Source organism: Neopelma chrysocephalum, unplaced genomic scaffold (assembly GCF_003984885.1).
Source record: "Neopelma chrysocephalum unplaced genomic scaffold, ASM398488v2 Primary Assembly neopelma1_118, whole genome shotgun sequence".
NCBI lineage: Eukaryota > Metazoa > Chordata > Aves > Passeriformes > Pipridae > Neopelma > Neopelma chrysocephalum.
The window spans coordinates 280,278-292,601 of NW_020897780.1; the positions used below are offsets into that span (position 1 = coordinate 280,278).

The 12,324-nt window shown below is 57.1% G+C and overlaps 1 protein-coding gene and 1 long non-coding RNA gene across 3 annotated transcripts in view; both read left to right on the forward strand.

The window, feature by feature from the left end:
* PHB (prohibitin) overlaps positions 1-5,494 on the forward strand; it is a 5,746-nt gene extending 252 nt beyond the window's left edge. For both annotated transcript variants that reach the window (XM_027697076.1, XM_027697077.1), the window contains exons 2-7: positions 124-249; positions 497-658; positions 1,529-1,671; positions 2,578-2,694; positions 3,516-3,611; positions 4,485-5,494. In XM_027697076.1, coding sequence (XP_027552877.1) covers positions 162-249; positions 497-658; positions 1,529-1,671; positions 2,578-2,694; positions 3,516-3,611; positions 4,485-4,697 — 819 coding nt within the window. In that variant the 5' untranslated portion in view covers positions 124-161 and the 3' untranslated portion in view covers positions 4,698-5,494. The remainder of the gene's footprint in view (positions 1-123; positions 250-496; positions 659-1,528; positions 1,672-2,577; positions 2,695-3,515; positions 3,612-4,484) is intronic.
* Positions 5,495-8,151: 2,657 nt separating this feature from the next.
* LOC113974178 lies at positions 8,152-11,315 on the forward strand. The gene is made up of 3 exons (XR_003536468.1): positions 8,152-8,185; positions 10,097-10,133; positions 11,087-11,315. It is a non-coding gene; the product is annotated as an uncharacterized LOC113974178 (long non-coding RNA).
* Positions 11,316-12,324: the final 1,009 nt, after the last annotated feature.

Consider the following 12,324-nt stretch of genomic DNA (forward strand, 5'->3'; position numbering starts at 1 on the left):
TGAGGTGTCTGGGTGGAGGAGAAGGAGCTGCGGGGGTTTTGGGAAGGGGTCGATCCCCGGCTCCATGGACACCCCCCCGACCTTGCTGGGCGAGGTTTTGACGGTCCCGGGGGGTGTTTCCAGGAGGGAATTCCAACGGGGGCTGGAGCTGCAGGGGTGAAATGGCTGCGAAGGTGTTTGAGAGCATCGGGAAGCTCGGCCTGGGCTTGGCTGTTGCAGGTGGAGTCGTGAATTCTGCTCTGTACAACGGTGAGTGGGACGAGCCGGGCACTTCAGGCCACTTTATTTTATGGTTTTGTCAATGTTTTGGCTTTTATTGCCAAATAAAAACAGCCCCCGGGCCTCGCTGGGCTGGTTTATACCTCCAGCATTGCACAATCAGGAGGGCTGGGAGGTCCCTTCTCCAAAAGCTGTCACGGAGCTGCTCCGTGGGGAGCCCGGCCCGTTCCCAGGGGGTGGTTTTGGGGGTTCCCTGACGTGCTGTTTCCCTCCCCAGTGGATGCAGGACACAGGGCCGTGATCTTCGACCGGTTCCGAGGGGTGCAGGACGTGGTGGTGGGGGAAGGGACCCACTTCCTGATCCCCTGGGTGCAGAAGCCCATCATCTTCGACTGCCGCTCCCGCCCCCGCAACATCCCCGTCATCACCGGCAGCAAAGGTGAGCCCTGGGGTGGGAACGGTGGGAATGGGGCTGCCCAGAGCTTGTTCCCTCGGGCTGGAGATGGAGCCCTGAAGCAACGGCCATAAACTGAGCCACAGGTTCCACCTCAATGTGAGGGAGAAATTATTTCCATGGCAGGGGCAGAGCACTGGGACAGGTGAGCAGGGAGGCTGTGGAGTCTCCCTCTCTGGAGACATCCCAAACACACCCGTGTCACCTGCTCCAGCTGCCCCTGGGGTGGCACTGGGTGATCCCCAGAGGGCCCTTCCAACCCCAGCTCTCCTGGGATTCTGTGCAGATCCCACCTGTCCCAGTTGGGACTGGTTTGATGTGACTCTTTAACCAAAGAACAGGTCAAAGGGCTCTTCCTTTGGTCCTGTAAATCCCAGAATCCCAGAAGAGCTGGGGCTGGAGGGGCCTGTGGAGATCATCCAGGGCAGGGTCACCTGGAGCAGGTGACACAGGAGCTCATCCGAGTGTGTTTGGGATGTCTCCAGAGAGGGAACTCCAGAGCCTCCCCCATCCCAGTGCTCTGCCACCTCCATGGAAAAGTTTTTTATCAAGTTGAGGTGGCCCTTGTTGTGTTTTAGTTTGTGCTTGTCCTGTCCCTGGGCACCACTGGGCAGAGTCTGGCACCCCCCTGGCACCCCTTGGGGACATTTGTACGTTTATCCTCTGCATGGCAACGATCCCTTTGCACAGAAAGCCTGTCCTTGGGGCAGGGCAGGGAATTCCTGCCCCACAAACACACTGAGGCTCCCAGCGAGGAGGGCTGGGATCCCGGGGCAGGAGAACCAGCTGGTTTTGTGGCACAAACCCCAGAGGGCTGGGTTGGACAGCCCAGTCAGGGGTTCCTGGCTCTCCCAGACCTGCAGAACGTGAACATCACGCTGCGGATCCTGTTCCGGCCCGTGACGGCGCAGCTGCCGCGCATCTTCACCAGCATCGGCGAGGACTACGACGAGCGGGTCCTGCCCTCCATCACCACCGAGATCCTCAAGTCTGTCGTGGTAAGGACAGCCTGGGAGCTGCCAGGCTCTCTCCTCCCTCTCCTGCCAGCGAGGGACCCGCTGGAGCGTGGGATGTGTCGTGCCTGGGAAGAGCAGAATCCCAGAGCGGTTTGGGTTGGAAGGAAAATTAAAGCTCATCCAGTTCCAACCCAGATTGGTCCAAGCCCCATCCAGGCTGGCCCTGGACACTTCCAGGGATGGGGCGGCCACAGCTTCTCTGGGAAATCCATTGCAGCCCCTCACCACTCTCACAGGGAGGAATTTTTTCCCTAAAATCCCAGCTAAGCTGCCCTCCAGCAGTCTGATAAGGCTTCCCTTTCCACCCCCAGGCTCTTGTGGGCCACCCAGCAAAGCTGATTGCAGCAATGCTGATTGTTCTTTGGTCATTCCAACTGTTTGGCCTGATTTGATTCGTGCTGGATGATCTCTGGATGGAAAGAGTTCCTTCATTACCAGCTCTGCTCTTCCAGCTGGGAGTGTCCAGCAGGACAACGGGATTTTCATTATCCTCTAATCTTAGATTTCAGCTGACTGAAGAGCTCTGGGTTTGGGAGCATCCCCAGGGAACTGCCAAATAATCCCTTGCCAGCTTAAATTCCCAGTCATTCAGTCTTGCTCCTACTCCAGCTGCCTGCTGGGGGAGAGCTCTGGGGCTGCTGGGTGCAAAGACAGGCAGGGCATGGAGAACCTCCTGCTTCTGGGAGCTTTCACAGGATCCCAGAATCCCTGAGGTTGGAAAAAACCTCCAAGAGCATCGAGTCCACCCACCTTGTCCCCCAGCCCAGAGCTCTGAGTGCCACATCCAGTCCTTCCTTGGGCACCTCCAGGGATGTGACTCTACCACCTCCCTGGGCAGCCCCTTCCAGTGCTTGAGCACCCTTTCCATGAAGGAATTCCCCGTTCCAGGCTCGCTTTGATGCTGGAGAGCTGATCACCCAGAGGGAGCTGGTCTCCAGGCAGGTGAGCGAGGACCTCACGGAGAGAGCAGCGACCTTCGGGCTCATCCTGGACGACGTGTCCTTGGTAGGAGTTCCCCCTTTGCCACTTCCCTCTTTGGAATCAGTGGCAGGGCTGGGGTTTGGCTGTGTCTGTGTGTGTCTGTGCCTTTGGAAGGGTGTTGTGCTCCCAGCTCCTGTCCCCTCCCCTGCCTTTGTCCCGCTGACCTTGGGCAGCCCTTGGTGCGTCCACAGCCCTCCCTGTGCGGGGCTTTTGGAGCTCCAGAGAGGAGCAAACGCTTCCCTGGGTGATGGATTGGGCTGCACCTGGCTCTGCCTTTGGCAGCTGTTCCACAGGCACCCCAAGGAAGCACCAGGAATGAGGAGGGGTGAAAATACCCACTGTGGGAGCAGCTTTTCCTGCAAAGCATTAAATGTTCTCCTGGTTCTCCTCTTCCAGGCCTGTCCAAGGAGGGAGCTCTGCCCTCCCATCTGCCTCCACAAGTTACATTTCTCCCTTTGTAAATGAAATGTGTTGTAATCTGGCCTGTGCATCCACCTGAGGCTTCCCTCAGAACAGAGGAGAAGGGACACAGGGGAAGTGTTTGCAGGGAGGTGACTTTGTTTCTGCAGAATGTCATTTTTGACACTTTGTTTCTGGATTTTTTCCCTGAGCACACTCCTGAGGGAAGCTGAGCTTTCCCCTGTCCCATCCCAGGAGCTCTCAGCTGTCCAGGCAGCCCGGGCTGAGGATGGGGATGGCTGTGGGATGGGGAGGTCCCCTTGTCCCAGTTCTTTTTGGGATCCTGGCTTTCCCCCCCCATTCCAGTGTCCTGGGCCAGGCAGGGTCACAGCAGAGCTGCTGAGAACTGTCAGTGTTGTGGACTTGGCTTGGTTTGTGCCCTCCAGACCCACCTGACCTTTGGCAAGGAGTTCACAGAGGCAGTGGAAATGAAGCAAGTGGCCCAGCAGGAAGCTGAGAGAGCCAGATTCATTGTGGAAAAGGTAACTTGTCCTTCTGAGAAACCTGGAATTGGTTCCTGGTGTCTCCTTCCCACTCCAGCTCCCAGTGAACATCCTGCTCACCTGCTCAGAGCCTGGGCAGGTGAAGGACAGAGTCCCCGAGGGTCACAGTGCTGAGATGGCCCTGGATAAAGCCCCAGGGTGGGTTTGGGGGTCTCTTTTTCATCTCCTGCCCCAGTCAGTGTTCCTGGAATGTTGAACAGAAATGCCTGCGTGGAGGAGGGAGGAAAAGCCAGTCGGAAATGGGGTCCAAGGATGAGATTTGCAACCAATTTCCTGCTGTTTGTGGAATTTGGAGAGGGTGGTCAGAGCTTTGCAGGGTGTTTGATACCCTGTTTGATGCACAGGGATCTGTGTGCTGGGAGTGTCACTGACAGGTAATCTTGGATCAACCCAGGATCTCAGGGAGCACCTGCAGAGACAATTCCATGTTCAGTACAGGTGTTCTCAACTGTTCTGTGCCTGTTGAGATGGCAAGAACCTGCAAAATGCCCCAAAATCAATCCTGTGGGTGCAGCAAGATGCATGTCAGCAGCCAGGCTGATTAAACAGTTGATCTGACCTGGTTTGAACTCTCTTGCTAAAGTTCTCCAATCCCTCCTGGACAATTTTCCACCCTCAGGTGGATTAATGTTTCCTGAGGTTGAAAATCATCTTGGAATTGTCTTTTTTTTTCCCCACAGTAGGCAGAAAACCAGTAAAAGATGAACTTACCTTGACTTTCTACCTGAGGGGAGAGAACAGGAGGGTGGGGAGGTGGGACGGGGTGTTTCCAACACGAGACCAGCACCGGCCTTGGGTTTGCTCATTTCCTCTGCAGAAAAATCATCCCTTCACCTTTCCTTTTGCTTGCAGGCCGAGCAGCAGAAGAAGGCAGCTGTGATCTCTGCTGAGGGGGACTCCAAGGCAGCAGAGCTCATTGCCAACTCCCTGGCCACGGCCGGGGACGGGCTGATCGAGCTGCGCAAGCTGGAGGCGGCCGAGGACATCGCGTACCAGCTCTCGCGCTCCCGCAACATCACCTACCTGCCCTCCGGACAGTCCGTGCTCCTCCAGCTGCCTCAGTGAGCCCTTGGGCCCCTGCCCTGCCGGCTCAGCCCTCTCCAGAACCAAATCATCGCGGTTTCCTCCTGGGTAAAAGCAGAGGAAACGGAAATCGACCCCTTTTCCAATTGGTAAAATCCAATAAAAGCCGACGCGCGTTGACACCAGAGCTGCGTCTCCTCCCACGCGCGGCAGAGCTGCGGCTTCACCGACCACCCGAGGCTTGAGAATTGCCCCTTTCCAGGCAGCCTGAGCACCAGGAGCAGAGTTTCCCATCTCCTCCCTCCTGGGATGAGCAGGGTGACTCCCTGGGCCGTGTCCATCAGGGCTCTCGGCTGCCTCAGTGCCTTCAGGCCGCTGCGGAGCGGCAGGGCCTGGACTGTGGGACAGGGCTCACCCTCCAGCCAGTCCTGTAACAGGGTCACCTGAGAGCAAAAGGACTCCTCAGCTTGGGGCAGTGGCTCTGCTGTGCCCGTGGGAAGCACAGCCCTGGCAGCTGGGGGCACAGCTCCGTGCTGGGGTGAGGAGGGCAGAGATTCCTCTGTAGGGGATGGATTCCAGAAGGTGGCTCCTCTGCAGGGAATCCTGCTGGAATCAGGACCTCTCTTGCCCCTGTTGCTGCCCCCTGCTCTGTTCCTCCTGCCCAAGGCCAGCCCTGGCACAGGGAGGGGTCACTGGGTGCTCTGTGGCTCAGGCAGTCGGGGGTGGGCAGAATTCTCTGTTCCATCAACGCTCTTTTTTATTTCGGGAGGCCGAGCTGTGAGGAGATGTGATGGGGGAGAGTGTGTAACCAGCCTTCAATAAATGTCACAGGCCCGAGGGGGGCAGTGTGGGTCGTTGCTTTATTTTCTGCTGTCTCAGAAGAACGAAGGTTGGGTCAGCGGGGCAAGACACGTCCTGCTTGTGCTGGATTGTGGGGTGAGAGTCACCTGGCACAGGTAAATGTGATCCTGAGGAATTAGAAGCTTGGAACATGAGTCTTACACTGAATTCCTGCAACAAGGTAATACCTTTAACAAGTGTCTTGTTTTTGTGAGGGTTTTTACTGCTCTCCCTGCACAGTTCCAGCCTGGCAGCATCCTGCAGGTTGGATCTGTTATCCCTCAGCACCAGCCTGGGGTGGGTGTCACTGCTGCCCTGAGGGTTCCTGTGGAGCCTGCTGGGGAGGGTGGGCTCCTTTCAGCCCCTTGCACTTGTTGCCCTCACTTCTGGTGACGTGGAAAGCCTTTCCTGCTTTTTCTGCTGGGCAGGGAGTGCTCCTGCAGTGATGAGGTGCCTGAGCTTGCAAAGTATTTCAGGCAGCCGAGGACTCGGGTACGTAACTCCCAAATAACTTCCAGATCTCTTTCCCCTCAGGTGCTCTTGTTCTTTATTCTTCTGCTTTACTGCTTCAGACACTTCTGGGGAAGCTTCCACTGTTCTCCCAAGGCTCCTTTTAACCCCCCCTCGGTGTTTCCTGCTTTAGTTTCACACTCCAGGTGTTGGGCTCCGAACAGTGGGGCTGAAATCCCTGCTCAGCTCCCGGGGCTCTGCGTTCCCTCTCCCTCCATGTGGAGATTCCAGTGCAGTGTGGAGTGTTTCCTGCTGTTACCTCTCTGGAGGAGGTGTCTGAGGCTCTGTCGGTGTCCCCTGGGTCTGATTAATCACTGTTTCCTTTGCTTTTGGGTGTAATTCCTTCTACAAACGTTCCCTGTCTGTTAAACTGCTCCTTGACCCTGTCCCTGCCTCCCTTAATGCCTAAAGCTGCCACCAACTCATCCCACTTCAAAGCTGCTCCTGAACCTGGGGCTGTTTGGGGTGTGTTAGTCCTGGTTTGGAGTGTGTTTGATGAACTCCTTGTTTATGTTGTGTTTATTGCTGCTCAGAGACCTGGCTCCAGATGGGAATCGTGGAATATCCTGAGCTGGGAGAGACTCACGAGGCTCAGAGTCCAACTCCTGGCCCTGCACAGGACACCAGGACAGTGTTGTCCCAAATGGTGCCCCCTGAGGGGAGGAGGAGAAACCTGGGACCAGAAAAGCCAGTGGCCCCTGGCCTGGCTGTCCCAGCTGGATTCCCACTGTCTGCATGGAAGAATTTCCTGCTTTGGGCAGTTTTACCAGTTCTCTGCTGTGTGGGGGCTTTCTGCTGCTTCCTCTGCTCAGTGTTCCTTCATTTTTGTCACCTATTTGCACAAAACACTTGGAATTTAGTGTATTTAACAACTTTTAATCCCTCACCCAGGTACCCCTGGATCTTCCCATTTCCCACCTGGTTTCTGGGTGACCCTGCCCAGATGATCTCCAGAGGTTCCCTCCAGCCTGAACTATCCTGGGATTCCGTGATTTTCCAACAAATTGTCACACTTGGCACCAGACTCTCGGGGCTGGGGAGTGTTGTGTGGTTGGGTGATGGAGGCTGGGGCTGTGCTGCTCACGGTGGCAGGAGGAAGGACTGGGAGAGGTCCCCCTTTGCAGAGGTCCCCCTTTGCAGAGGTCCCCTTTTCCAAAGGTCCCCTTTTGCAGAGGTCCCCCTTTGCAGAGGTCACAGGCAGAGGAGCAGCAGGGCCTTTCCCTGCTGGTTCCCACCAGGTGGCAGCAGCAAATCTGCTGGGGAGGGACCGAAGGTGTCCCTGGGGCTCCCCTGGGGACAGCAGAGCTGGAGGTCACCCCGGGCAGGGCAGAGGACATGGACAAGGACATGGACAAGGGCAAACCCAGGCTCCAGGTGAGGAGGGAAGAGCCCAGGCTGGCACAAGAGCTGTCTGACAGTGTCCCGGAGGGTTCAGTCCCTGTGCCAGCCTGTCAAATAAACCTCTGGTGCCCTTTCCACTCTGCAGCTCCAGGTTTTAGCCCCTCCAGCCCGAGGCAGCACATGGAAAGGTGCAAATGCCTGTCCCTCCCTAACCCTGGTCCCAGGGTGGCTCAGCTTTGCAGCCCCCAGAGCATTCCCACTTTCCCACCATCCCTGTGTTCATGGTACTGCTTCAGGGGGCACAGGAACAGAGGGAATGTGTGGGAATGGCTTCAGAGGTGTGAGTTGGTTTAGCTTGGTGTGAAAACACAGCCCTGAATTTTTGGGTCCAGAACATTACTGGGATAAATCCATGCTAGAGGGCCCAGTGTTGGTAAAAGCCTGGCAGTTTTTAACCTAAAGCCCTGGAGTCTTGTGGCTTCAGTGATTGACGGCAGCACTGACTGGTTTTTTTCCTTCCTGGGAGACTTTTCCTTCCTTCTTCCTTTCATGCCAGTGGCAGAGAGAGCTCTGCAGCAGCTGGGCCAGAGCAGCCCAACAGGCTTTTGGTCAGGATAAACAAACAGGAAGCTGCCTCATTTCCTCTGTGTGTTCCCCCTCTCCTGAGCCTGCTCTGTCCCTGTTTAACAGATAACCAGCCTACCTGCCTTGGGAAGAGGACGTGGAAAGCCACCCCATGGATGGGCCCTTGGAGCAGTGGGGATGTGCAGCTCGGCTGGAATTTGGAACATCCCCTGCTCTTGGACTCTCCTGCAGCACCTGGGCCGGGCCCTGCCCAGGTGAGGGAGGTCCCCAGGCTGGGGTAACTCGTGCCCTGCAGCAAACTGGCAGCGTGGCTGCAGTGGGCAGAGCAGGAGATGGGGAGGAGTTCCCTCATTGCTCCCGTCCTGCTGTTCATATCCAAGGGGATCCAGCAGAAAATGCCTGCCCTGGAAAACAGAGGGTGTGGGGGGAGGAAGCACTTGGAGAAGCCAGGAGGAAAGAATGTCCCAGCCAGGCTGGAGCTCAGCTCAGCTGGGAGAAGGGCAGCAATCCTTCGGGCCAAATTTGGTTTCACTGTTCCTGGCCTGGCACCGGGGCTGGGACGTTCCTCCTGTGCCTGTTTTCCATCAGACCTGAGCTGACTCCAGCCCAGCACGTCCTGCCTCAGCCAGGGGGAGGCTCAGAGGCAGCTGAAGACCAGGTGTGCACAGAAAGGACTCCAGTCAAACCAGTTTGTTCCTCACCAGCAAAGGTACAGGGACCCTTCTCGCACTGCTTTGTCGGGGCTGATGCTGGGGGGAGCAGAGGTGTCTTTAACCCAGAACAGAAATGTCCAACAGCCTCCTCTGGGGACATTAATTGAATAATTACTCCAGCACGAACTTTAGAACTTCCTTTATGTGACACCTGAGAGATTATAACACAACAGCAAAGCTGATTAAACAAACAACGAGGAGTAAAATCCTCTGGTTCTGTGTTTCCCTCACTCCCATCCCGCTCTTGGCCAACTGCTGCATCCCACAGTCTGTATCTTCCTTTCTCAAAAAACCAAAAAGCACAAAACCGAGGCCACTCAAAGAGAAGTTTTATTTTTTTTGGTGGCACGGTTTTTGTGCAGAGGCCGATGGTTCTCACAACACAGTCATGCTACCCCAGGACCCCAGAGGCAGTTAATAACCCCCCAGAGCTCTGATCTGGGGCACAAGGAGGTGCTGGTGGGTGTGAGCTCTGCTGTGTTACTTGGAGGCAATTCATCTTTAACTGTGGCTTTACACTGAACTAAGAGAGGAGGAGAACGGGAATGGGAATTTCCTCTGCCTGAACTTCTGCTTTGCTCTGGCCTCAGAGCCCAGCGCCTCAGCTCTCGGGGCTGGTGGTTCCCTCACACAGCACAGGGCTTCCTGTGACCAAAGCTGGCAGGAAAACCCCTTTGTTTTCCTTTTGCTTCCTTTCCCATTGCTTCAGAGGATCCCGAACCCTGCAGGACAGAGCAGGATATCTAAAAGATAAAGTGTTGGTCTGAGAGTGGGGTCCAGCCCCAGGCAGGGAGGTGTCAGCACCCTGTCTGTGCCTCGGTTCCTCTGCCCACCCTTGGATTGTTTTCCCAATCCTGTTCTCTCTAGGGTCCTTGAGCAGCACCAAGCTCCCCTGGGGAAGAAGAAATTGTCCCAGCTGCATTTCCACAAGTGTCACAACGTGGAGGCCTCAGCACAGCCCCAGGCACGGGGAGAAGGGCGAGTGCTGCTCCCCAAACCCCGCTCAGGGCCAGCCCTGGCACCAGCACCAGTCACCCCCCAGCACAGAGGAGGCAGGTGGGACAGCAGGAAGGCAGCCCTGCCTCCCTGGTGCCTGTGGGAACACAGAGGGCTGGAAGGGCTGAGGAGCTTCCCAGGAATCCTCCCAGCAGGAGGCCGGATGGAGCAGATCCATCAGTGCCTGGGTAAAGCCAAGAGCTCTGCAAGCTGGGCCCCATCTGAGCAGCACAGCTCCCGTGGGGCTGCAGGGCTGGGCAGGGTCTGTCCCACCAGAGGATTCCAGCCCTGAGAGCCCTGTAAAACAACCAGAGCAGATGGGCCAGAACACCCAGCCTGGAGCTCACCCCAGTTTGGTTTTCTCCTCCCCACACCATCCTGCAGCTGGTGCCAGAGGTGACCCCCGGGACAGTTTGCTGCATCTCAACAATACCCTTGTCACATTTGCTCCCTCAGCAGGTCCAGAACATCCAGTGCTCTCCAACACCCACAGGTGGGTGACACCGTGTTCTGCTGCATCTGCTGCCCCTGGCCCAGCACATTCTCCAACTTTTGTGGTGCTTTTTACCCTGCTCAGCCAAAACCCCTGGTTCTGAGGGAGGGACCCTGTCACCCACTGCTGCTGCTGCAGCCCCTCAGGGAGGAACTGCAGCTCTGCATCCCCTGTCTCTGGGGCACAGAAGGGCATTTCCCACCCTGGTTCTGCCCGGAGAGAAGGGAAATGCCAGGGAGAGGGGGCACGGGAGCACAGCACGTGGCTGAGCAGGGCAGGAGCTGCAGAGCTGCCTCGAGAAGAGAAGCTCCAGAGCAGCGTGGAGAGAAAGGAAATGGGGGCTGATAAGGATCTGTGGCTGGAGGCAGGTGTGTGCTCAGAGCCCTGCTCAGAGCGGCTCCTGTGCCAGCAGGGACCGGGGCTGCTTGTGTTTGCTTCCCTCTACCTGCCTGACATGTCTCCTCACGTCAAACGAGATCAAAGGGAGGGCTGGAAGGAGCTGGAACAGGCTTCCCTGTGGGAACAGGGCTGAGCAGCACAGCTGGATCCCTCCCTGGGAACAGCACGAGGAGCTGTCACCCCCATCAGCACAGCAGGGAGGGAGGAGAGCAAAGTGTGCCCTGCTGGGTGCCCGGGGCAGCCAAACCAGTCCCTCTCTCCCTCCAGCTGCCTCTTCCCTGGGCCACCACGGCTGCTGCTGGGACACAGGCAGGGATGTGAGGACCAGTTTGGTTTCCTCGTGCCAGGAGTCCAAAGATATTTGTCTGTGGCTGCCTTTGTGGCTGTTGAACAGTTTATTCCTCGTCTGTGCTCCTCTGGACAAGAGCACCTGCTGCTTTCCAGGGTCCCTCTGCTGGAACCCCACATTTGGAGGAGGGATCTGTCACTGCTGACTTGTACATTCACCTTCCAAGAAGAAAGTCCCCCTCTTTCTTCTTCCTTTCCTTTCCAAGGCAGGAAATTCTACTGCATGGCATCCTTCACATCCACAGTTATCCAACAGCAGCACCACGTCTCCTGAAATCCCCTCCCTATTTTTCCTCAAGAAGCTGCACGGCTCAAAGGTGTTGGGCAAGGATGGAGCAGTGTCCAGGCACTCCAAGCCCAAGGTCTTCCCAGGTCCCAGCAGAGACTGGGACAGCCTGGGGCCTGCTCTGAGCCAGGTCAGGCAGCAACAGCTCCCATGGGCTGGTCAGAGTGTCCCCAAAGCAGGGACTGCTGGGGCAAGGATGAAAACTGGAAGCATTGTTCTCATCCCACCCTGGGGCTTCCCCAGCCCTCCCTGCCCCTTCAACTTGATCCTGAACTTGGCCTGTGAAAGCCCCAATCCCTGCTCTGCACAGGGAGCTCAAATCTGAGGTTTATGCTCAATAATCCAGAGTAAATAAAACACTCTAGTGTGTAATGTTGAACTTTGGGGGAGTGAGGGTACAGAGATTTTTTGGCAGAACCTCAAATCAAGTGTTGGGGAAGGGGGGAATTTGCAGCAGGCAAGGAAACAAACCACATGTAGAGAAGAGATTGCGGACTAAAGGATTTAGAAAAGGAGACCGGAGCAGGAACACAAATCTGAGCGGCCAGAGGGCTCCCTAAGTCCCTGGGAAACAGCAACACAGCCAAAAGGGCCGGTGCCCTTCCCCCTCTCCCCGTTTCTGCTGCTCTCACTAATTCCTTTTACCGCTGCCAAACCCAAACCACAGCAGCGCTGTCCCCTCCTACACAGCGGTTTTGGGGCTGGGGACGGGGCTGTGCAGCCTCCCGGGAGAGGTGGCACGGCTGGAAAGGGCTGTGCCAGCCCGGGGAGCCCCGATACCCCACACACCCCGAGCCCCACAGCGGGCACCGGCCGGCCGCGGGAGGGGTTCCTTCTTGTCGCATCTCCCTCATCCATCAGGGTGTAATCGCGAAACCGCAGGCTGGAGTTAAATAGTTATGGGTGTTCTAAAGGCGAGAGGGAGGTTTGAACGAGCGGGAGCCGGGGTTTGGCACAGGAACAGCCGGGACCGGCTCCTGTGGCTGCCCAGAGTCAGGCGGGGGCTCGGCCGGGAGGCTCCGGGCTCTGACCCGGCCCTGAGGGGCAGCGCTGGGACCCCACAGGACACATCTGAGCTTCATCCCCGCGGCTCCCTGAGGGCACCGGCGAGGCGTGGGCCGGGGTTACCGCAGCGGGGCCGCAGCCTGCCCGGCTCAC